Raw genomic sequence first — 24,686 nt, 5'->3', positions numbered from 1 at the left:
TGCCCTTGTTCTGCTTCTCCTTAATTTGTTTTCTTCGTGGAGACCAGCAGTGGGCAAGATTAGAAAATAATAATCAAATGTAGCTCAAAGATGGGTTGTTACTACTTTAGGTGCTACTTTTCAACTGAGATTGCCATGCCGATGAATAATTTATTTAAATAAATTGCTATGTTTTATATGAGGGTGGGAATGGGTGGGACTTTGGCGGGGACGGGTGGGGATGGGTGGGATTTCTGTCCCCGCGCAATTTAAACATTCACCTTTCTTCCTCCATCCCATAACACACACAGCCTGGTGGTGATGATTATCAGATTGATTCATGAATATATAATGATGTTATGAGTGTGCACCTCTTCCTTCCCATCCTCCTTAGCATGTCACATGCAGCATGTTACATTACACAAAGTCTGTGTAATGTAACATGCTGTATGTGACATGCTGAGGAGGATGGGAAGGAAGAGGTGCACACTCATAACATCATTATATATTCATCCATAGCTGCATGTTAATGATGTGCTCATATACACTTATTTATCATCATAACATATACATCATCATTAACATGCAGCTGTGGATGTGTAAGGACAGGCTGAGGAGGATGGATGGGAAGGAAGGAAGGTGCACATATCAACATATCGTACATTTTTAACATGCATGATGCAGCTATAGGCAAGCTGAGGAGGTTGGGATCATACAGATGTGTATGTTCAGATATGCGCTCAGATGTGTATGTTCAGATATGCGCTCAGATGTGTAGTTTTTTCTGATATATTTATTAAGCTTACAGTATTTATAAAAACACATTTAATACTTGTTACAAAAAATATTGTGCAATTGTGATCTACTTCTGGCCTACAAAGGTCAAAAGAAATCCTTAACTGAGATTTTACATTCAAAAGTGAATGATAGCTACTAGCACTATTATTTATTAGTTATTTATTATGCAGATGTAGCTACTAGCACTATTATTTATTAGTTACTTATTATGCAGATGTTACTAGTTCAGTATTAGACATATGTTAGTTTAGAATAGATAGGTATAGATTAGTTTAGTTTAGGTTAAATGGTTAGGGCCCTGCTGAAAGAGTCTACCTTGACGTGGTTGCAGGCTTACAAATCTTTTGGTCAAAGAGTGCGGCGACAGAGAAAAGTATGTGTGTATTTGGCCCATGGAAGAAGGGGGGATCGTGGGGGGGGGGGGAAGGGGTGTGTGGAGGCCCAATAGGATTGCTTATTAAGGTGCCCAGAAATTTCTGATGACAGCCCTGGCCAAACAGGTTGAAAAGATGACGGCAAAACTTTTAAGGGTGCTAAGGTGCATAGGGAGAGGTATGGCCAGAAGAAAAAAGGAAGGTATTGATGCCCCTGTATAAGACTCTGGTAAGACCTCAGTTAGAATATTGTGTACAAATCTGGAGACCTCACCTTCAAAAAAGATATAAACAGGATGGAGTTGATCCAAAGGAAGGCTACTAAAATGGTCAGTGATCATCGTCATAAGATGTATGGTGACAGACTTAAAGATCTCAATATTTATACTTAGAAGGAAAGGCGGGAGAGGGGAGATATGATAGAGACATTTTAATACCTACGTGGCATAAATGTGCATGAGTCAAGTCTCTCATTTGAAAGGAAGCTCTGGAATGGGAGAGCATAGGATAACGTTAAGAGATGATGGCTCCGGAGTAATCTAAGGAAATACTATTTTGCACAAAGGGTGGTAGATGTGTGGAGTGGTCTCCCAGCAGAGGTGGCGGAAACAAAAACTTTGAATTCAAGAAAGTGTGGGACAGGCATATGGAATCTGTTAGGGAGAGGAGGGAATAGTGGATGCTATGGATGGTCAGATTGGATGGGTCATTTGGCCTTTATCTGCCGTCACATTTCTATGTATGCAGACAATATTTTTTTTAATAGTGCCTCTTTGTGTTGACATGTAAGTAAATTCCCTTAAGACTTCTGAAGTTATGGACAAAATTTATTCCTGGGCCACATCTAACAGACTTAAGCTAAATACATCTAAAACTCTTTACAGTCGGTCCCCTCTGTTTGGTCATTAACTTCAGGGTTATCTTTAAATGTCAACAAGTCTTCTGGGGTTTTAGGTGTTATTCTAATCTCTTTGGGGTCTTTCACTAAGGCACGCTAGCCGATTTAGCGCGCGATAAATGCTAACGTGCCCATTATATTCTATGCTGCAATTCTATGCCACTTAATTAGTACTAAATCATATATCTTCCAATAGAGAGTACTAATTTGCATATGGCACTCTTATTGCATTTGTCATACAGCTATATGTAGATTACTTAACTCCGGACTCTGGATGAAAAGCTCCCACAATTACTCCCCTTGACCCTGAAGAAAGTTTAATTTGAAACATGCACGTCGGGAGAGATGGTTTTGATGAGATTTGAAAAAAAAAAAAAACCACAAAATTTAAAGCTAAGTGATTTAAATTGATTTTTATATGAGTAGTCACACAACTAAAAACGTTATACATAAAAATACAAAAGTTTAAAAATGATGAAGAAATTAATTTATAGATATTTTCAATAAAAGCTGGACTGAAGAAGACTTTAGCAGCCAGAAGGATTCAGTGACCAACTGCATTCTGAAGGTCCATACAAAAAATTTCTTACACATGTAGCTGCTCTATATTAAGTAGTCTACATGTAGCTGTATGACAAATGCAATGAGTGCATCATATTCTATGGACACGTTAGCATTTAGCGTTAGCATTTGCACCCCTTAGTAAAAGACCCCCTTTGTGCACAAAAGTTCTATACACTATCATACTCTTGGGGACATTGCATTTCTTAGCTGCCAAATTTCAGACCATTCCTCAAACTTCACTAGGACCTTCCTCATGTTATCCATCATCAGCGGAGTCTACTCTATGGCAAGTGCTTCTAGCTTCTAAAAATAAATCTATTAGGTTTTAACAATAGCAAACAGTATAAGTTTTTTATTTGAAGGAACAAGGCACAAATCCTTTTCACTTTCCCACATAAAAATAAATAAATAACAAAACAAACATCCCCAACAATTTCACAACCCTCTACATATTTTAAAGTCTGAACTTAATAATAATGGTGCCCCTGGAGAGCATTTCTATTATTGTGTACAAAGGAGACCAATTTTGTTCAGCCCTTAGTTGTAAAATTCATGAAGGATTTGCATCATTTGAAGTCCCAAATTAAGCTACCTGCTGTGTACAGGGCCTCAGTGTGCTTTAATTCAGCTGATGAGAACCTCTTTTGAGCCACTGCCCATACAGAAAAGTAGAATTTGGGGGGAGGTCATGACAGCCTGCAGAACCCAAGAGCCTCAGACCCCTAGTAACTTATCCACTTTATGCTAAATTCCACCATATCAGTGTGGTATTGCTCACATGTCCTAAGTTAGTTTGAAAAAAAATTTCAAGTTTATTAATTGACAATATTTTTCCCAAGACCACATGGTAAGGAAGATCAGAGGGTACTGCACGTTTTGGAGCAGACTAAAGGCTTTAGCGAGATCACCCAGCTTTTTGTTTTATTTTGCTCTAATAAGCCTGAGATAGCTGTTTCAAAATATAGCAAACTGTATACTCTTCACTTACTTGGAAATAGGTTTCACCTTGAAAAGCCAATGTCAGCTGCTCGTCTGAGGTCAAATCCACCAATTAAATATACAGAGATATGACAAGCACTTCTCTTACCACATTGACGTCAAATTATTATTTAGAGCATAAGCAGCAGAAGAGTTTTATGTTTGGGGGGGGGGGGGGCAAAAGCTCTGCCCTAGTCCCAGTTGAATCCTGCAGCATAGGAGGAACACTTCAGAATGAAGGGTTCCGGGGCAGGCTCGCTCACTGATGCTACGAGGTGGCTGTCTGAAGATTTAAATTTACAGTGGCTCGGAGGAGGTAGGTGGGGGAGTAGAGCCATAACTGAACACCAATTTGTGGCGAGGCAATGGCCCCTGTGGCCTCCCCCATTCTGACACCTATGGTTTAGAAACAACTCTTATTAGGAAAGTAAGTTTGTACAATTTATTTTTCAGGAGGTACCGATATTTCACTCGTTTGGGATGTCTTTCTAATTTAAAGGTAGCTTTAACAACCCTAAACATATACCATATATCTTTAGCAGGTAGTGATTGTTCTTTTCTGTTTTTATTTTGAAAACTGTTCTTAGCTATGGAGTTTAACCTGTCTGGATGAGATGAGCTTCTCATCTTGACAGAAAACAAGGTTGTTTTCCTTTAACACATGCTCTGTGAAAAGATCAGTTTACTACTCACAAAAACTTCACCCTCTTCCTCTGGAGTTGAGCTCATTGCAAAACTGCAAACTAAAGTGTGTCCAGAGCGATGACAGATAGGAATTGCCAAATATGCATTTCTAAAGGGGTGGTCCTCAAGTTATAAGAGTAGAGCCTCCAGTTATAAGAGAAGTGATAAAAATTCAGCTGAACACCAAAAAACTTAACCTTGTGGACAATACGAAGTTATACAGAGTAGTGAAGACACAGGGGGATTGCGAAGAACTGCAACGTGACATAATCAAGCTCGAGAAATGGGCATCGACATGGCAATTGAGGTTCAATGTGGATAAATGCAAAGTGATGCATGTCGGGAACAAAAATCTCATGCACGAATGCAGTATGTTCGAGGCGGTACTTGGAGAGACCTCCCAGGACAGGGACTTGGGAGTTTTGATCGACAAGTCCATGAAGCCATCTGCACAATGTGTTACGGCGGCGAAAAGGGCGAACAGAATGCTAGGAATGATCAAGAAGGGGATCACAAACAGATCCGAGAAGGTTATCATGCCGCTGTACCGGGCCATGGTATGCCCTCACCTGGATTACTGCGTCCAGCACTGGTCGCCTTACATGAGGAAGGACAAGGTACTACTCGAAAGGGTCCAGAGAAGGGTGACTAAAATGGTTAAGGGGCTGGAGGAGTTGCCGTACAGCGAGAGATTAGAGAAACTGGGCCTTTTCTCCCTTGAAAAGAGGAGACTGCGAGGGGACATGATCGAAACATTCAAAATACTGAAGGGAATAGACTTAGTAGAGAAAGACAGACTGTTCACCCTCTCCATGGTAGGGAGAACAAGAGGACACTCTCTAAAGTTGAAAGGGGATAGATTCCATACAAACGTAAAGAAATTCTTTTTCACCCAGAGAGTGGTAGCAAACTGGAATACTCTTCCGGAAGCTTTTATAGGGGAAAACACCCTCCAGGGTTTCAAGACAAAGTTGGACAAGTTCATGCTAAACTGGTGAGACTGGACTCATTTGGAGCACTGGTCTTGACCTTGGGGCCGCCGCGTGAGTGGACTGCTGGGCAGGATGGACCATTGGTCTGACTCAGCAGCGGCAATTCTTATGTTCTTATGCAGCTTAGACTGCAGGAATGGCAGGTCTATCTTTATATGGATAAATTTTCCATATAAATCACCTTTGTCAGCAGTTTCACTTACCGTATATCAATTAAACCACAGAAAGTCCACTCAAACTTTTAAGCTGTTGCAGTGCCACCAGATATTTATTTCTTTGTTCTCTTTAAAAAGCAGTGAGCTTCGTTAAAGCCATAGTAAAGTTAAGCAGAAATAATTTACACTTTCACCTCAGTGGAACTGAGACTCAAAATCAATGCAATCACATAACCTTAGCCAATGAACCATAATTAATCACAGATTCAATGGAAGAAAAGAGAGCAAAGAGGTGATGAATTAGACCTTTTTAATTCTGAAAATGACTGATTTATAAAATAGCTTCTATAAATAATAATTCATTTCCTTAGAACAGTGGTTCCCAACCCTGTCCTGGAGGAACACCAGGCCAATTGGGTTTTCAGGCTAGCCCTAATGAATATGCATGAAGCAAATTTGCATGCCTATCACTTCCATCATATGCAAATCTCTCTCATGCATATTCATTAGGGCTAGCCTGAAAACCCGATTGGCCTGGTGTTCCTCCAGGACAGGGTTGGGAATCACTGCCTTAGAAAACATGAGAATCGCCTCCTTTCAGTGCTGATCATATTATATTGCTTTTTATAGATCATCCATCCCTAAAGGACCACCCTTCTCTTTTACTCTGAGGTTTATCTTTTCCTCATAGCCTTGCGATTTCCTCTATGCATGCTCTTTAAGAAAAACATTGGGCACAGTTCACATTCTACACCAGGGGTAGGGAACTCCGGTCCTCGAGAGCCGTATTCCAGTCGGGTTTTCAGGATTTCCCCAATGAATATGCATTGAAAGCGGGGCATGCAAATAGATCTCATGCATATTCATTGGGGAAATCCTGAAAACCCGACTGGAATACGGCTCTCGAGGACCGGAGTTCCCTACCCCTGTTCTACACATTGTAGGTTTAACCATAAGGATTGTGTCAGTCTGCCAAGAAAATAGGTGAGTATTTTATTTATTTCTTTATTTACTGGGATTTATTAACTACCTTTACGAAGACATTCAGCCAAAGCAGTGTACAGCACGTACAATTCAACATAAAACTTGCCATTTTGGTAACAGCATAACGATAGTAAAAGCCCAAATATAAGCATAAATACAATGAATGAGGTAAACTCAAAATTATCAAATTGAAACTTAATAATAGGACTCCATCCTTTTTATATCTTTTTGAAGGTGCAACCTCTAGAATTGTACACAATATTCTAAATGAGGTCTCACCAGAGTCTTATACAGAGGCATCAATACCTCCTTTTTCCTACTGGTCATACCTCTCCCTTATGCACCCTAGCATCCTTTTGCCATCACCTTTTCAACCTGTTTGGCCGCCTTAAGATCATCACATACAATCACACCCAAGTCCCGCTCTTCTGTCGTGCACATAGGTTCTTTACCTCTTAGGCACCGGAATGGAGGGCCACAGGGGCCGTGGCCTCCCCCCAAATTTGATCTCTGGTGGTCCAGGAGAGCAGCGGCCAGGAGTGAGCTTTCCACACTCCTGTTCGCTGCTAACCCGGTCGGTGGCAGCTGATTTCTTCTGCTGATGAGTGGCAACTTGCTCGGCATTCAGCAGTTTCTTTGACTGGCTCCCATGAATTCTTGCACATACAGTGTGCTTTGTGTAGTTTAATTTTATGGTTAACCATTATGTATAAAGATTATATTCTGTGTATATATGAAAAATGAATGGAAAAAATGCTATTACAATTAGTACTATGAGGGGGTGGGGTCTGGGGAGGGGCTTGGGTGGGGTCTGGGGTGGAGCTTGGGTGGGGCCTGGGGTGGAGCTTGCGGGCCCCCCAACAAAAAAGCATTCCGCTGCCTATGCTTCACCTCCCAAACTGTACCATTCCCTCGGGTTTTTGCAGCCTTGCATTTCTTAGCATTAAATTTCAGCTGCCAAATTTCAGACCATTCTTCAAGCTTCGTTAGGTCTTTCTTCATGTTATTCACACCATCTGGGGTGTCTACTCTATATTTTATTATCATCTGCAAAGAGGCAAACCTTAACTGACAGCTCTTCAGCAATATCGTTTATAAAAGTTTTAAAAAGAACAGGCCCAAGAACAGAAACTTGAGGCACATCACTAGTACCATCCGTTTCCTCAGAGCGATCTCCACTGACTACTGCACTCCGTCACCTTCCCCTCAACCAGTTCCAGATCCTGCCTGTCACTTTGGCACCCATCCCAAAATTTGTTTAACTACTTGGGATCTAGCTAGATACTTGGGACCTGGGTTGGCCACCGTTGGAAACAGGATACTGGACTTGATGGAACTGTGGTCTGTCCCAGTATGGCAATTATTATGTTCTTAATGCGGATACAGTGATTAGCACAGGAACACCTGCTGTCCACCCCAGACATGCCCTCCTCCAACAAAAAATAAAAAAAATATTTTTAGCATGTGGATACAAACTTGGAACTTACTGCAGGCACCTGAGCAAGTCCTATAGTAAGTCATTTTAAGCTACAATAAGCTTATGCTAGCACTTCCATAGGTTAGTAAAATGACTCATGTCATCTGAAACTGCCCTTGCAATGCAATTGTGTAAATTTACACCTGCTTCAGACCTGGTTTAAATGTATGCAAGTGAAGTGTGCAGAGGGACTCATTTTATGAATATTCATTGTGACTTCACCTGCAACCTGCCTAAACTTCTCCCTCAAACTCGCCTGCACCCAGGTCACATAGAAGCACATATCTTCTTGACATTCTGCGCTTTTATAAAGGAACATACATGTGAAGAAGCCGTTGTGAAATTGTTAAGGCATATATGTGAAATAAAACCTTTGCAAAGTTACATACATACTTGTAAAACCTTGCAAAATTTCCCTCGTGAAGTAAGTTGAGGTAAAATTTGCAATTTTACTCCAACCATAATTACCATGTGGGTCATTAGCCTGTTATACGTCAGTACCAGAGATTAATGCCTTCCAAACGAAACTACCGTATTTTCACGCATATAACGCGCACACATGTACAATGCGCACACGGGTATAGCGCGCGGGAACAAGGAATTTATGTAAGAAAATTTTGGTATAGCGCGCCCACGCGTATACCGCGCATGCTCCTCATTGAACATTCATAATCCATGCCAGCGTTTAAGTCCTATTTATCTAACTGTTGCTTCGTATGCAAAATGACTTCACAAGAAATATTAGCTGAACTATTTTAACTATCAGCAAATGCCGCCAGCAGGGAAATTACCAATGAAGTAATTTTGTTTCCCAGGTTTTCTATTGTAATGCCTATTCTATTGTGATGCGGTGTTTCTGTCTTGCTGGCGCCCTCCTCCATCTTCCTGCATCTTTCGCTGAAAGCCGCGGGCAGCGGATCCTATATGCCTCTTGCGGCTGACCCAGAAGTGTTCCTCTGACGTCATGATGTCAGAGGGAACGCTTCTCAGCCGCAGGAGGCGCATGGAAGCTGCTGCTGCGGCTTTCAGCGAACGCTGCAGGAAGATGGAGGAGGGCGCCAGCAAGACAGAAAACAATTGTATAACGCGCTCACGCATATAATGCACATGGTTATGCGCGGTTTGTAAAATCTTGTATAACGCGCGCGTTATATGCGTGAAAATACGGTATATGTTGCATTGTTGCAACTGGGAATATCATGGATTCCTAGTGTAACAGTGCAAAGATAGTGAGCCCTAACTCAGACCTGCTATCTTGTAAAATTATCACTCTCACCTCCAATCAACCTTCAGTCTTCCCAATCAAATCCCTCACCTCTAGATAAAATCCCCCCCCTGAAATCTTACCCCCCCCATCCCAGCTCTCCCACTTCCACCTCCCATATAAATCTTTCTACCACCAGCCCTCCTCCCTGCATCTATCAAGAGCTTTCTTGGTAGCTAGTTGGGGGGCACATTGGTACGCTGGTTCAAAATGTCACTGAAATCACCCTGCAATATTAACAGTAGATGTCAAGCTGCCAAATAAGGGGTTGGGTTCACAATGGAATGCATAGGACATTTGGGTCATTTAGGTTTTAAGAGAATCAGGGGGGAATGATGCACCACTGTGGGGCAGTTCTTCAGGGGACAAAGAGAAAGAAGGAGATTGAGGTGCCACTCAGCCAATACTTTAACAGAAAAAGTGAAGAGAGAAGGAGGAGAATTAACTTGCTGCTGTGGGAAAGTGGTTTTGGTTTTTTAAAGGGAATTTTGAGGGAAAGGAAAATTTCAGTTTCTGAGAGGGTTTTATTTAAGTTAGAGTCAGAGAGGGAGATACTCTTTTCATATTTAGGGAGAAGAGGAGATAGTGGATGCTGTGGAAGGACAGACTGGATGGGCCATTCGGTTTTTATCTGCCATCATGTTTCTATATTTAGAAAATCAGGCAGAGGGAAAGGATGACTGATTTTTAAGGGTATCTTTTCAGAGGATGAGAATGCTTCAGTTATATTCTAATGCCGGGACACATCTTCACTCCTCCTTCTGCACAAAATGCACACTACTGTGCAAACCACTGTAATATTTTTATTTAAACAGTATATTAAGACATAAAAATTAGATTGGATTGGATTGTAAAATGCTACAAGTCATGACCAGTCAGAATTTATGGAGGATACACACTAAGAAGCACAGGCCAAAATGGCTGAGAATGAATAGAAATGGAGGCAGGAACGGTTTATTTTGAGATATGCATAGTAACATAGTAACATAACATAGTAGATGACGGCAGATAAAGACCCGAATGGTCCATCCCGTCTGCCCAACCTGATTCAATTTAAATTTTTTAATTTTTTTTCTTAGCTATTTCTGGGCAAGAATCTAAAGCTCTACTCGGTACTGTGCTTGCCTTTATGATATGTAAATATTGCAATTAAATTACAGACAAGTGTATTTCTATAATATATGATGCTTGGAATTTCATTTGGTCTTTGTAGATAGAACATGATAGTACTCTATCTAAAAGCATGACTATTTAATGTAGGTTATAAATAATTATATATTCATATTTTGTTTGCATTTTCTTTTGAGTTATTTAATTTTCTACGTATGACAAATGAAATAAGGCAAGTGAGGCATTGTCTTACAGTATACACAGAAAAGTATAATTAGCAGTTATCCCAGTACAAGCAAGTAGTATATTCTCACAAATGGGTGATGTCATCCACGAAGCCCTGGTATGGATAGTGTAAAAGTCTCAGTTTTATGTGGAGCTGAGAAGCCGTGTTTTTTTAAAATTCTCTCCACAGTGCATCAAATTGTTAACTTTATGTGCCTTCCCAAGTTTATTTTTGTATTTATTTTCATAATTTATCTCCCTTTTAAATTTCTTTAAAATTTTTCCTTTTTCAGTTTTTGGCCTTTCTGGTCCCATGGAGCCTGATTTCAGGCCAGGGACATCAACCCCCACTGGACCATTGAGTCCTTCAACTTCGTATTAGCGGTTTTCCCTCAATGTCCAAACCTTCCAAAGGTTACAACAGGACCATTGCTGGCACTGACCTGCATGATTACCTTTGTTTCCTCATGGCTATAGAAAGGGCTGATGCTTTAGAGGTCATTATCAAAGGCGTCAAAAACTGACCTAGTCATAAATTTCCTGTCCTCAATAGATTGGTTGTAATGTGCTAGAAACTGGGAAGTTGTGCGTCAGGAATATATTGCTCGTATTGAGACAATTGCTGAATAAAGGACTTCAACTAGGTCATATAAAAGTTGTAACTTAGGATCCAGCTGGTAAGCATGGAATTTTGAAATAAATGACGTCCAAACTTGTCCAAAGTTCTTCCCTCTTATCCTGAAGGAGAGCTAGCATAAGTTCTAGAGCTGCTAACTTTTTATTAGAGCAGAGATTGTTGTTGCAACTGAGGCTTGTTAAAGCTTAGACATGATTGCACTCTGAATAGAGAATCCAATTTTCTATTTTGTGAACAGACTTTCTGGAGGTAATCTGTTTGGTGGTAGTGGAGATGGGTCAAAGGCAAGGTCATATTATTCTGCTGAGAGGTCTGGATCCTCAGAATAGGTGTGGTGAGATAGATCCGAGTCCTAGTCTTCAATGTCATGTGTAAGTGATGAGGACCTTTTAGATAATCTGTGCTGAGTGTCAATGTATAGCGGAACGTTGGCAGAGATGATGGTGTGAGCACCTAGAAGCACTCCAGGAATGTTGATGGTAAAGGGCCATCAAATGGGAGGGTGAGCTCTGACGTTTCAATGCTCGGGTTCTTGATTGGTGTTGGCAGGGAGTGCATGACCTGGTCCTCGAGGCCCTAGAGGAGCGATGCTCAGGCTGGGCTGGTACCGGTAGTATCAGAGTGGTAGCATGAGCTGCCTGTGATTGCAGCATAGAAACCAACTCCTCTGCACTAGCTTTCAAATCTGGTCCTGGATCGATGGTCCTGGATATTGGTACAGTAGGTGCTGAAGGGTGTCTAGGTGTTGGTGACTTCAATGAAGAGGCACATCTTTGTAGGGACACTACTTGTAGGGAAGGAGAGCAAGTCTCATGGCATCGACGCTTAGAGTGCATCAATGGAGTGGATGCCTGAGCAGACTCTGATGGGAAGAGGAAGCATGCTTATGCTTCTTAGCTTTCATACTAGGCATCCCATGATGGAGGCAAAGGAGAAGAAACTGAGTTCAAACAGGGCACTGGTGCCAGCTTCAATGCTGATGTAAGTGTTCGAGCATCAGTATCAGAAGTGATGGACTGTAGTGACAGACTGTACATGAACTGTCTGCCTCTTCCATCCCCAGCATCCAATCAAGAACACTGCACCCACGCACTCTTATATTGAAATTAAAACTATACTCAAGGGGGGGAAAAACATTGTCATTGAGACCAGAGACAGGAATAAGCATTATCTAGTAAAGATAAGCGATACATAATAATGTGATAGACAATAGCCATAGGGCATTTTTCTCACTTCTGGTCTTGTTTTGAGTGGCATGATTATTGAACAAATAGCTATCCTGCATTCCAACTGAGTCGGAGGTATGAAATCCTCACTTTTCACCTAGTGAAAAATGAAATTGTTTTAGTCATTACTTGTGAATCCTTTAGACAAGATTGCTATATCCAATGTAAAACTAAAAAGTCTTGTCTATATCATTATTATCCTGGATTCCACTTGTAGCTTTCATGAATGCTTAAACTTGCGTCTTGTGGACTATAACTCATACTCATAAAATAATCCTCTATATTCTTAAAATTAGCATGACTGTTCTCAAAATACTTCCTTGATGTCTTCCATTCTAGCCCTGCTTATTTCTAGGCTTTTACAATTGTTTTCATTAAGGTAAGAAATACAAATTCACCAAATTCACCATTCTGTACTCTTAAGTATTTATTTTATCTGCCTCTTTTCTTCATTTTCTAGCTCATATTAGCAATCCTTTTCCACAGCAAAGCCAAATGCTGACTGTTTCCTGCAAGCCAAACACAAATTGCATAGTACGGCAGTCCTGCGTCATTGAGAAATGAGCCTTTCAAATAGACATGCATTTTAGCCTTCATTTAGATGGTAAATTACTTAACAGGTTGGGCTAATATAATGTCCAAATAAATGCTGATTCAGTCTTCAAGTTATGGTCAATAGTAATGAGTTACTGCTGACGTTAAATTGCATTATTTCTTTCATGGAATACCCCCGCTTTGAGTTCTAATTTGCATATAGATATTACATTGTAATTTGCAATGCTGGCTAACTTATAATGGTTATTAAAAAAAATTAAGAGGTTATAGCGTGTTTATCTATGCTGACGATATTACTGTTGTGTTTCAACTGGATAATGTATTAGAAGATATTAACATTTCACAGTGTTTTCACTTGATTACAGATTGGATGAATGCTTCTTATTTGAAATTGAACAAAGATAAAACTAAATTCTTATTAATTGGCACCAAAGACATACAGGGGGAAGGTTTAACTCTTAAAGTAAATGGTATTCATTATAAGTTAGAATCATCTTTAAAACTGTTGGGAATTACTCTAGACAGTAAACTCAGATTAATTATCTTGTAGAAGTGTTTTTTGGACTTTAAGAAAACTTAGAAGTATTAGGAAATATTTGCATCAAGATCAATTTAGATTGGTATTGCAAGCACTAATATTAAGTAAATTAGATTACTGCAACATAGTTTATTTGGGAATTCCCAAGTGCCTGCTTAAACGTTTGCAGACAATACAAAATTCAGCTGCTCGATTAATTTATAAATTAAGAAAATCAGACAGAATTTAACCATCATATATAACAGGGGCGTCCAACCTGCGGCCTGAGGGCCGCATGTGGCCCAGTGAAGTATTTTGTGTGGTCCCGGTTGAGGGCGATGCAGATTTCCTTTGCTGCCCCTGGGTGTTTACCGTCTTGCCAGCTCCCTCCTGTGTCTTACTGCAGCGTTTGCACGTTTGTGCGGCCCCAGAAACGTTTTTTTCGGCCAATGCGGCACAGTGAAGCCAAAAGGTTGGACACCCCTGATATATAGCTTTACACGGGTTAAACAATCAAGGTCAGAGTCATGTTTAAGTTGTGGCATTTGGTGTTTCAAATATTATATGAATTGGCACCACAATATCCCCACTTTTTACAAAGCTGCGGTAGCAGCTGCCATGCAGCAAATGCTCCAATGCCCATTAAATCCCTATGGGCATCGGAACAATTACCACATCAATAGCCACTACCGCGGCTTTCTAAAAGGAACCCTATAAAGAGCTGGCTTTTTACAAAGCTGCAGTAGTGGTTTCTAATCTGATCTAATCTAATTCAAGGAAAGCTCGACTCAGTGTACAATAGTTATGTTATCGAATAAAAAAACAGAAAAAAATAAGACTAAGTTTGGTAAAGTTAATTTTCAAAGTGTTTAGCAAATAAAGTAGTTTTTAAGGATTTGTGAAAAGGTTGAAGTGAGCCGGAACTCCTTAAAAGAAGTGGAAGGTTATTCCACAGTTGAGATAGCTTAAAAATCAAACAGTGACCGAAAAGCTCAACTCCCTTAATCCCTTTTTTGGAAGGTAGAGATAATTTGAATTGTTGATCACCTCTTGCAAAAGAAAATCTATAAACATTCCAGGATAGAGGAAGGAGAGGAGTAAAAATACCATATAAAATTTTAAAAACAACACAGGCACACTTAAATTGAACTCTAAAACAAGCTGGGAGCCAATAAATACTCTGAAGCAACGGCGTTACGTGATCAAATTTATGTTTCTACTGCAGGCCAGCAAGGTAAATGCTCCAACACTCATATAATTCCATTAAGTATTGGAGCATCCTTCCTGCCAATCTTGGGGGTGAGTGTCAGGGGTCTTCTGCCACATACGGCTCAGCTGAGCATGGCAGGTTCTTGAATTCATCCTATATTTCTGCTTCCTGTCTGCCCTCAATAATAACTGAATGGAAATGTTGCAAGTCTTCTGTTTATAGGTTCTGTTTGCTAAATACATGGAGGGGCATAATCAAAAGAAAGGTCTGTGTCCGATTCAGACGTATGGCGCTAGACGCCCAAAGTCAGCAGTGGTAAAATGTCTAATTATCGAAAAATACATCTACCGTACACTTCCCCCTCCCCATTCGCGGTTTCTGCACTCGCGATTTCACATAACGCGATTTTTTTCTGGGGAAGGGGAAAATAAAAAAACTCATATTTTTTTACCTCCCTGCTGCCTTCCTGGCCTTACCTGGTGGTCTAGCGGGCTTTCGGGGCAGGAGCGATCTTCCTACGCTCCTGCCCCGAGCAGATCGCCATGAGGAAATGGCTGTAGGGAGTTCCCGTCGTAGTCTCGAGAGACTACGGGAACTCACAGCAGCCATTTCCAAATGGCGATCTGCACGGGGCAGGAGCGTAAAAGATCGTTCCTGCCCCGAAAGCCCTCTAGACCACCAGGTAAGGCCGGGAAGGCGGCAGGGAGGTGGGGGTGGGTCAGAACCGGATAATCACAGTTTTTCGCCATTCATGGTCTGGCTCTGCCCGTATCCCCCGCGAATAACGAGGGAAATGTGTAGAATATAAATCATCTATCTGGACATCCAGGCCATTGATCATCCAGTCCACTAGTACGTCTATCTTTATACCACATTTTTGACCAAAAATTCATCTAAGTCCCAAATGCCCAGAACAAGACCATTTGGACATGGGAGGGGCCAGCATTTTGATGGACTGGCCACCCAGGCATGGCAACAGAGCAGTGGGGCATCTTAGAGGACACTGCTGTGAACTTTACAAAAAGGGTGCCACATAAACATCTCACCAGAAAGCTCTTATAGGATATGGTGAGCTCCCAAACCCCATTATACCCACCTGTCTACAACCCCAATAGCCCTTGTGGCTGCAGGTGGCACCTATATGGCAGTACAGTAGGAGTTTGGGGACTCATATTTTCCACCATGAATGTAGTAGTTAGAGTGGCTTATGGACCTGGGTCCTCCTCTCTATGGTTTACTAGTCAACCCCCCCAGGCTACTTAAGACACCTGTATGCAGCTCTACTATGCTGATGTTCCGGAGACTGGCAATGGAAACAATTCGCCAGTGTTTTCCTGCTCACTCAGTCACCGCTGTTCATTCATTTCTTCTTACCAATTCAATAAATCATTGGATTTCAGAGAGAAGGAAAGGTCGGACGAGAGCAGGAAAGGTCATGAGTGACTAGTCCTCACCAGTCGCTCATTTTTTGATCGGCCAGCCCAGTTGGTGTTCCTTTAAAAGTTTAGTGAGTCGCGTCCTTCTTTGCATGGTGTTTACCCTCATTTCCCCTCATTTGCATGCGCGGATTAGAATTGGATCGCCTACGAAGTTAGTGAATTGGGTCGGCGTCGCAAACCGATCGGTACACGATCGGTAAGCTTAGTGAATCTAGCCCCATGATAGCAGACATTTAGAACAGTAAAAAAGAGATCAATTCGGCATGCTATACAAATTTATGCATACAAACTACAAATGTAGTGCAAACGTTCAGCACAAGCTTAAAAGGTGTAAGATTTTTTTTTTTTACTTTTTTTCCTACCGGTATTCCCCATCTGCAAACTTGGCTCTAGCAGTGCTGAAGCCACATCAAAGAAGTTAAAAACAAAGGGTACTGTTAATCCTAGATTCTTAGAGCTGCCTACCTAGTATATTTAACAGGCGTTTGCCTTATGGCAAATGTCAACTTGTGTCAACATTCACAATGTTAGGATTTTTTTTTTTTCTCTCTCTTTGGTTAAAAGATTAGAGGCAGCAATTGGAGTGTACAGCACAGTTAGGAAACAAATTTTGAATTAAAACTAGGAACTGTGGGGTTTAGGGTTCTTTTTACTAAGCGGCATTAGACCATTTTACCACGAACCAGCAAGGTAAATAATCCAATGCTCATTGAATTCCTGTGAGCGTCGGAGCATTTACCTCGCCAGCCCACAGTAAAATGCTCTAATGCCATTTAGTAAAAGCCACCGTTAAGGACTTTCTACTCTGCCCTGCCCAACCTTCTGGGTGACTTACAACCTAATTATGAAGGGCCGCCAAAAAGTTCTCAGCCCAGCCAACAAAGTTGGGACGGTTTCTATCAAGGGCTATACATTTAGGGGATGATTCTACAAGGGGTGCCTAACTTAAGGGCATTCTACCAATAATAGGCTTAGTAATTGCTATAAAAAAAAATAACCTAATTGGGCGATAGGCACCTATCTGATTGTTCTCCCTTGAGAAAAGGAGACTGCGTGGGGATATGATCGAGACCTTCAAAATACTGAAAGGAATCGACAAAATAGAGCAGAGAAGATTATTTACATTGTCCAATTTGACACGGACAAGAGGACATGAAATGAAGCTAAGGGGGGGCAAGTTCAGGACTAATATCAGGAAGTTCTGCTTCACACAGAGAGTGGTTGACATCTAGAATACTCTCCCAGGGGAGATTATTGCGGAATCGACAGTCCTAGGCTTCAAAAGCAAATTAGATGCATATCTCCTTGAGAGAGGCATATAAAGATATGGTTGGCTATAAAATAAGCCAGGTGTATACCTAGCAGGGCCTCCGCGTGTGCGGATCGCCGGACTTGATGGACCGAAGGTCTGATCCGGAGATGGCGCTTCTTATGTTCTTATAAAAAAAAAATAGGCACCTATTGCATGGAGCTTTGCCTAAGTGGGAGTGTGTGGCAAAGTGGTTGAAGCTACAGCCTCTGCAACCTGGGGTTGTGGGTTCAAATCCCACGCTGCTCCTTGTGACCCTGGGCAAGTCACTTAATCCTCCATAGCCCCGGGTACGTTAGATAAACTGTGAGCCCACCTGGACAGATAGGGAAAATGCTTGAGTACCTGATTGTAAAACCACTTAGATAACCTTGATAGGCGGTATATAAAATCCTAATAAACTTAAACTTGAAACTTCTATGGACGGAGAGCGAGTCACCACTAAGTACAATTCTTCCAAAACTTAGACGACTGAACTGTAGGCCTTTAAAACCCTCGCCTACATCTCAGGCACCTAAGTTTTTACATAGGCGTCACATGTCACAGTTTTGTAAATGGCGCCTAAGTGTGATTGACACGTAACTGGTGCCATTTTTTTTTAATTTTTTAGGCACCGACTAATTTAGGCGCCATTGATAGAATCAGCCCCTTAGTCCAGTGGTTTTCCTCTCCTTTCATTCCATCAGAAAAATACAGAACAAAAAAAAAAGTGGAAAGTCACTGGACTAAGGGTTCCTTTTACGAAGCCGCATTAGCGGTTTTAGCGCACGCAGCTTTTTAGCGTGCGCTAAACCCGCGCTACATGGCTAGAACTAATGCCAGCTCAATGCATTAGTTGTCCGGCAGTGTAGCATGCGCTATTACGCTAATGCGGCTTTGTAAAAGGAGCCTTTGATAGAGATGGCCCCAACTTTATTGGTTGGGCTGAGAACTTTTCAGCAGCCCCTTGTATAGGGTTGGGGAGTGCTGAATAGACAAGACATACAGACATCCTAGAAATACATCTCAGAAAAGACATTTGTTTTATTCTACAGCAAATTCAATCTTCATGTAGATTGGGGCTGGGGTGGGGGGGGGCGGGGTTGAATCCAGTGCTCGAGAACTGCTAACAGTATAGACTGCAGGATATCCACAAAGATTTGCACAAGACTTAAATCTATTTCTCTTATGCACATTCATTGTAGAAATCTTGAAAACCTGATTGCACTGCGGCCTTTGAGGACCACAGTTGGTATCTCATGATTTGGGTTACAGATAACAATAAATACTGTAAAATAACATTGCAATGGTTTTGAGCACTATTAACTGCTTTTTCATTCCAGCTATCCTGCTTTATTCATTCCAGCATATCCAGCTATCTTCTAGCATCTCTGCATTTTGGACAGAGATCACATTCATGTGATTTCTCTCTATAATCTTATGTTCAGTGACAACACTCTATAATAAATTATCAACAGGGTTGTTTTATTACAAAATAGATTTGACAAAAAAATTTGAAAAAAATATAACAGGCTCATTCTTTTCTATTTTATAGCTGTGCTTTATACATCATAAAACAGCAGAGTAAGGGGATAAATTAAAACTTCAAAGTTTATGGCTGCATGGAGAAAAATGTGCCATGCAATTATACGCTGAAAAAAATTATGTGTCAAAGGCAGAACTTCAGTGCTTCCTGCTTGCACCATTTCTAAGTGCACTCCACTGCCATATCTGAACTCAAATATATACAAATGGGCTGGCTGTTCTTTTCCTATGTGACAGCAATTTCTAAAGCACATGTCTTCATAGAAGGCAAATGAGGTACAAATGGAACTAAAGTTGCTGATGTGTGTCCTTTTCGCATTTTCATTATGAGAAGCTCGAGCAAGCAGTGCTTACTGTAAATGGCCATTCACTTATCCTGACAAAACACCAAAAGTCCAACAGGACAAAAAACCCCAAAGGTACAAAAATCACACAAAAAACTGTGGGAACGGACAATGAACACTCCACAGAAGATCACTGATGTAAAAAAAAAAAAGGTCTTGTTTATTCCAATAAAGGACATACACAAACTGTGGGCCCACTGTTTTTTTTGTGTGTGTGTCATTCACTTATCCTTACATGGAGAAAATCTGAGGCCTGCCATAAAATGTTTGCAAGACAGTTCTCAGACATATCCTTTTGGAAGAAGACAGCCTTCCAGAGCTAAGGGCACAATAGACACACTGAACCTGATATTTAGCCGGTGGCAATCAGCTTTGTTGACCGCTGCCAGCATTAAATCTTGAAATTCAATGGTAGGACATGTCCAGGCTCTGCCATTGAATTTCCAGTATAGGGAGCGGGCAAAAACATAGCCGGTTAAGGGTTCCTTTTATCAAGCCGCGCTAGCCGGGTTAACACATGGGACTTTGCATCACGCATTAACCCCCGCGCTGGCCTAAAAACTATTGCCTGCTCAAGAGGAGGCGATAGGGCTAGCGCGTCCGGTGGTTTAGCGCGCAGTATTACACGGGTTAAACCGCTAGCGCGCCTTTGTAAAAGGAGCCCTAAGTGTGATGTTCGGCATGTAACCAGTTATAAAGAACTGCACAAAAGATAGGACTGCATTTTATGCAGTCCTATTTATTATGTGCCAACTCTGCCCACAGCATGCCCCCAAAATAGCCAGCTTGAGCTTGCGTTCTATGTGGCCATTTTCAGCAGCACTATCTAGCAAAGTGCCACTGAAAATGCCCAGTTAGCCCCAGAAAGGTGATTTAATCAGCCAGAAAAATATATAGGTCAGGATTTATAGCTGCTGGAAAACATGTATAGATATTGAAAAAGGGCTTACTTCAGCCTGCCCTTCACAGATAGGATTAAGGGAGCTATCCCTTTTAATCTCCAAATGTAAATTTTCTCCTCATTATGGAATTTGCTGCCAGTGGAAAGTGGTAGTATTTTCACTTACTCAGCGTTTCATGAAGCTTTTTGGGAAAAGTCATAGATTGTTTCTTATTTAATTGTATAAAATCATAAGAGATTGACTAAGCTGAGTGCAAGGGGCGACATCTATTTTGCTTGGTAATTCAATTTTTTGTTTCAATTGTTATTTATAGGACTACTATATTGTTTATCTTGTATATTTTATTGCAAAACGCTTTAAAATGCTGATTGTGCTAAGTGGTTTACAAAGTTAGTAAATCAAATCAAAGCGGTAGGAACACAGGTTGGTTTACAAATAGCTGAGGTGCACAATTTACACGTGTAAGTGTCAGTACAAGCACATTGAGCTTGCTAAGTTTGCCACCATTGATTTTTTTTTTTTTTAAATTCTTTATTCATTTTCAAAATTACATTAAGTGTATATATATATTCAATCACATTAATAATAAATACAACACTTACAGTCTATCATTTGTACAATATATAAATTCTTATCCCTCCCTCTTCCCACCCCTCCCTACCATATATTCCATTTTCTTATAAATACATGTTAATAAAATATCCCCCACCCTACCCATATTGAACTGATAAATTTAAGGGAAACATTTTCAACTATTCCGTACAATATCTTGTTGAAATATCCCCTTTGTAATGCAATAAATCTTTCCATTTTATAGATATGATTTTTCCACATCCATAATTGTAACAGGGATTTTCTGGCTGCATATTCTACCATGTAGAAGTTCACTTTTGCATATATTTTAGACAAGGATCTACCTAGACATTAATTCTCAGGTCGATATTCAAAATTATTTAACCAGCCAGAACAGCTCCTGGCTGGTTAACACCCCCCCCCCCACACACACACACACACACACTTTTTTATTTTTTTTACTAAACTGCAGTAGAGGTTTGTACAGAGGCCCAGTGTGATAAATGCTCCAACGTTCATACTATCAGCATCAGAGCAGCATTAGAGCATTTGACGCCCTGGGCTGCAGTAGAAACCTCTGCTGCAGCTTAGTAAAAGAGGGCCTAAATCACTTATTTGGGGCTTACTGTTATTTTCAATGGCACTGAACTGGTAAGTGCTGCTAAAAATGTCCGGTTCGCACCTACGAGTATGTCAAAACCAGCTAGTTTTGGGGTGTCCCAGGGATGGAGTCAGCACTCGGCTTGTTAAGTGCAAATACACGTATTCAGCGCTTAACTGGCCAAGGTAAATGCATAAACAGGATTGCATAAAAGCCAGTCCAACCTTTATTCAGTACCCCATAGCTCAGGGGTAGGGAACTCCGGTCCTCGAGAGCCGTATTCCAGTCGGGTTTTCAGGATTTCCCCAATGAATATGCATGAGATCTTTTTGCATGCACTGCTTTCAATGCATATTCATTGAGGGAAATCCTGAAAACCCGACTGGAATACGGCTCTCGAGGACCGGAGTTCCCTACCCCTGCCTGCTTAATTGCTGAATATTGCACTTAACTAGCTATATTTTACTGGCTCCGCAAACCTGGAAATTCAATGCCTAAACCCAGACATGACCTGGCATTAAATTTCAGGGCATAATGACAGCGGCAATCGGCAAAACGCTGAGTGCTGCCTGCTGAATATTGACCTACAATCTACTGTACATTCTTTTGTTTCTAAAATGGGCCTTCATATGTTTTAGATTCCGATTCTGAATATTTTGAAGCACATATGTTTTTAAACCATCCTCCTTCAGGCTGTAATCATTCATATATGGGGCCTTTTTACTAAGCTGTGTTAGGTACTAGCACGATCCTAAATTCAGCTCAAAATAGCGTATCATGGAACGCGGTCAGGCATCCTGCAGTAACTGCCAAATCAGAGTGCTAAAAGTGCATTTTTGAGGGTGTGCGTCAGGGAGTGGAAAGTGGGTGTTCCTATGCTAAACAGTAAGTGCATCCATATTAGCACCTGCTAGCTGGTTAACGCAGGATATTTAGCTTTAGGCAGCGGTAAGTGCTCATGTGTTATTTTTTTTTAAATGGCTGCACAATAATGGCAGTCAAAAAAAAAACAAAAAAAACTAGAGGAAACAACCCCACGCAGAACAAACTAGAAGCAAAAAAAAAAAAAAAAAAAGGCAACATTAGCTCATTCAATTCAAAAATAAAGAAGCGTAAACAAATTAATACCTCTGTGTCCAGATAAAATGAAAAATCAAGATCGCAGAGAAAATATATCACCAATAGTGGCCTTAGTTCACCCTTGCATGGGTTATTTCTGTGTGCAAAGGCAATTTTTTACTTCAGCCATAAAATGACTTATTTTCTGTTTTGTATTAATGGCCATGAGCTAATGTTAAATCAATAAATATCACAGAGAAAATATATCATAGATCCTATTTCTAAACATTATATCATTAAATAAACAATATTTAGTGCATGCAATGCTCAGACCAATCACTACAGTGCTCAGAAGGTATGAGCAGAGGTAGCACCGGGAGCGTCATAGCACTTGCTGCGTCCCATACCGCCAGAGTAAATAACCACACAGATAGTATTGTACTTATCTCAGTCTTGATGTAATAAAAGCTGAAATTTTTGTGGCCTCCGACGGTAAAGACAATCATCTGCTACTCTGTATTGGACCTCTTGTAGTGAAAAGTAACGCTAAATATATCACAAATCCTATTTCTGTATCCCATTTACTGCTGTCAGATACCTAGACCCACTGTATCATTTCCTCTACCATTATCTCCCCAACCCTAAAATGTCCTGTCTAAATTTGATTGTAAGCTCTTCTGAGCAGGGACTGTCTAATGTATGTTAAAATGTAGAGTGCTGCATACGCCTTTCAGTGCTATAGATATAATAAATAGTAGTATTGGATGCCTTTGGGAAACAGTTCTTTTGGTTAATTAGCGTTATTTTCACTATAATTAATTAATGTATTAATTGTTAATTTATTAATGTATTATAATGTATTAATTGTTAATTTTTATAATATTTCATGTTAATTACTATGTTAGTAAATCTTAGTATAAATTGTTAATTTTATAATATTTTATGTTACCTACTATTTTAGTATTATGTTTATTCTTACACTGTACTTCGCTTAGATATAATTTTAATTAATCAAATATAAATAAAACTTGAAACTTGAAACTATAAGAGGTCCAATAAAGAGTAGCAGATGATTGTCTTTACTGCCAGAGGCAACAAAATTTCAGCTTTTATTACATCAAGACTGAGATAAGTACAATACTATCTGTGTGGTTATTTACTCTGGCGGTATGGGATGCAGCAAGTGCTATGACGTTCCCGGTGCTACCTCTGCTCATACCTTCTGAGCACTGTAGTGGTTGGTGTGAGCATTGCATGCACTAAATATTGTTTATTTAATGATGTGATGTTTAGAAATAGGATCTGTGATATATTTTCTCTGTGATCTTTATTGATTTAACATTAGCTCATGGCCATTAATACAAACCCAGAAAATAAGTCATTTTATGGCTGAAATAAAAAATTGCCTTTGCACACAGAAATAACCCATGCAAGGGTGAACTAAGACCACTATTTGCTGCAGCTTAGTAAAAAGACCCCATTGTTAATAATAGCTAATACTGAAAAGTCATATTATCTTTTCCATTTAAAATTCATAAATTAGCAAAATCAATATTGCAAAATTACTCCTCATTAAGGACCTCTTTTACAAAGCCGCACAAGTGAATGCTACGCAGCAAATGCTCTGAAGTTCTAATTCCCTATGGACTTCGATACATTTACCTCGCTGGCTCACGGTAATCGGTTTTCTACAAGAGGCCCTAAGATAGTTGTATCATTAGTTTCCAATTATTTATGTATGTACTTATTTATTGTTTAGAAAATACAGACAGTAACCCAGGAACACCAGCAATATCAATCCCTACAACAGTTGAAACAAAAAACAGCAGCATTATGACGACCGAGACCAGCTTAAAGGTTGACAAGAAGAGCTCTACAGCTGCAGGCGGTAACACTTGTCTTTCTGTAGAAACCGAGGAAGAAAAGGCAAAAAGACTGCTTTACTGTTCACTATGCAAGGTTGCTGTCAACTCTGCTTCTCAGCTGGAGGCACACAACAGTGGTGAGTTAAACTAATTTCTGTCTCAACAGATTTGGTAATTACTCATCTTTGGATACTGTAGATAAGGGGTTAAGTACTCAAAAGAGTTTGTAAGTTTAGTGGCAACTAGAAAAAAGATGTAGACTCCTTATCCATTGATACTGTGTCACCAGTGACGTAGGGAGGATGAGAGGCGCCCAGGGTGGTGGCACCCAACCCCCAACCGGATATTGTGCCTGCGTGGTTTCTTCACTCTGATGTCACTTCCTAGGCGTGGGTCCAGGAAGTGATGTCAGAAGAAGAACCGACGCAGGCAAGACAGCAGGT

General features: G+C 40.5%; 1 protein-coding gene across 10 annotated transcripts in view; it reads left to right on the top strand.

Moving 5' to 3' along the window:
- The window catches only part of ZNF385D (zinc finger protein 385D), a 684,415-nt gene that overhangs the window by 579,888 nt on the left and 79,841 nt on the right, over positions 1-24,686 (top strand). For 9 of the 10 annotated variants that reach the window (XM_033929937.1, XM_033929934.1, XM_033929936.1 and 6 more), the window contains one exon: positions 24,138-24,380. The exons of the other annotated variant lie outside the window; for it this stretch is intronic. In XM_033929937.1, the coding sequence (XP_033785828.1) occupies positions 24,138-24,380 (243 nt within the window). The remainder of the gene's footprint in view (positions 1-24,137; positions 24,381-24,686) is intronic. 10 annotated transcript variants of the gene reach the window in all.

The sequence above is a fragment of the Geotrypetes seraphini genome, chromosome 2 (assembly GCF_902459505.1).
Source record: "Geotrypetes seraphini chromosome 2, aGeoSer1.1, whole genome shotgun sequence".
NCBI classification, from domain to species: Eukaryota; Metazoa; Chordata; class Amphibia; order Gymnophiona; family Dermophiidae; genus Geotrypetes; species Geotrypetes seraphini.
The sequence above is the reverse complement of the archived record's forward strand: the minus strand, read 5'-3'. Positions and strand labels throughout refer to the sequence as shown.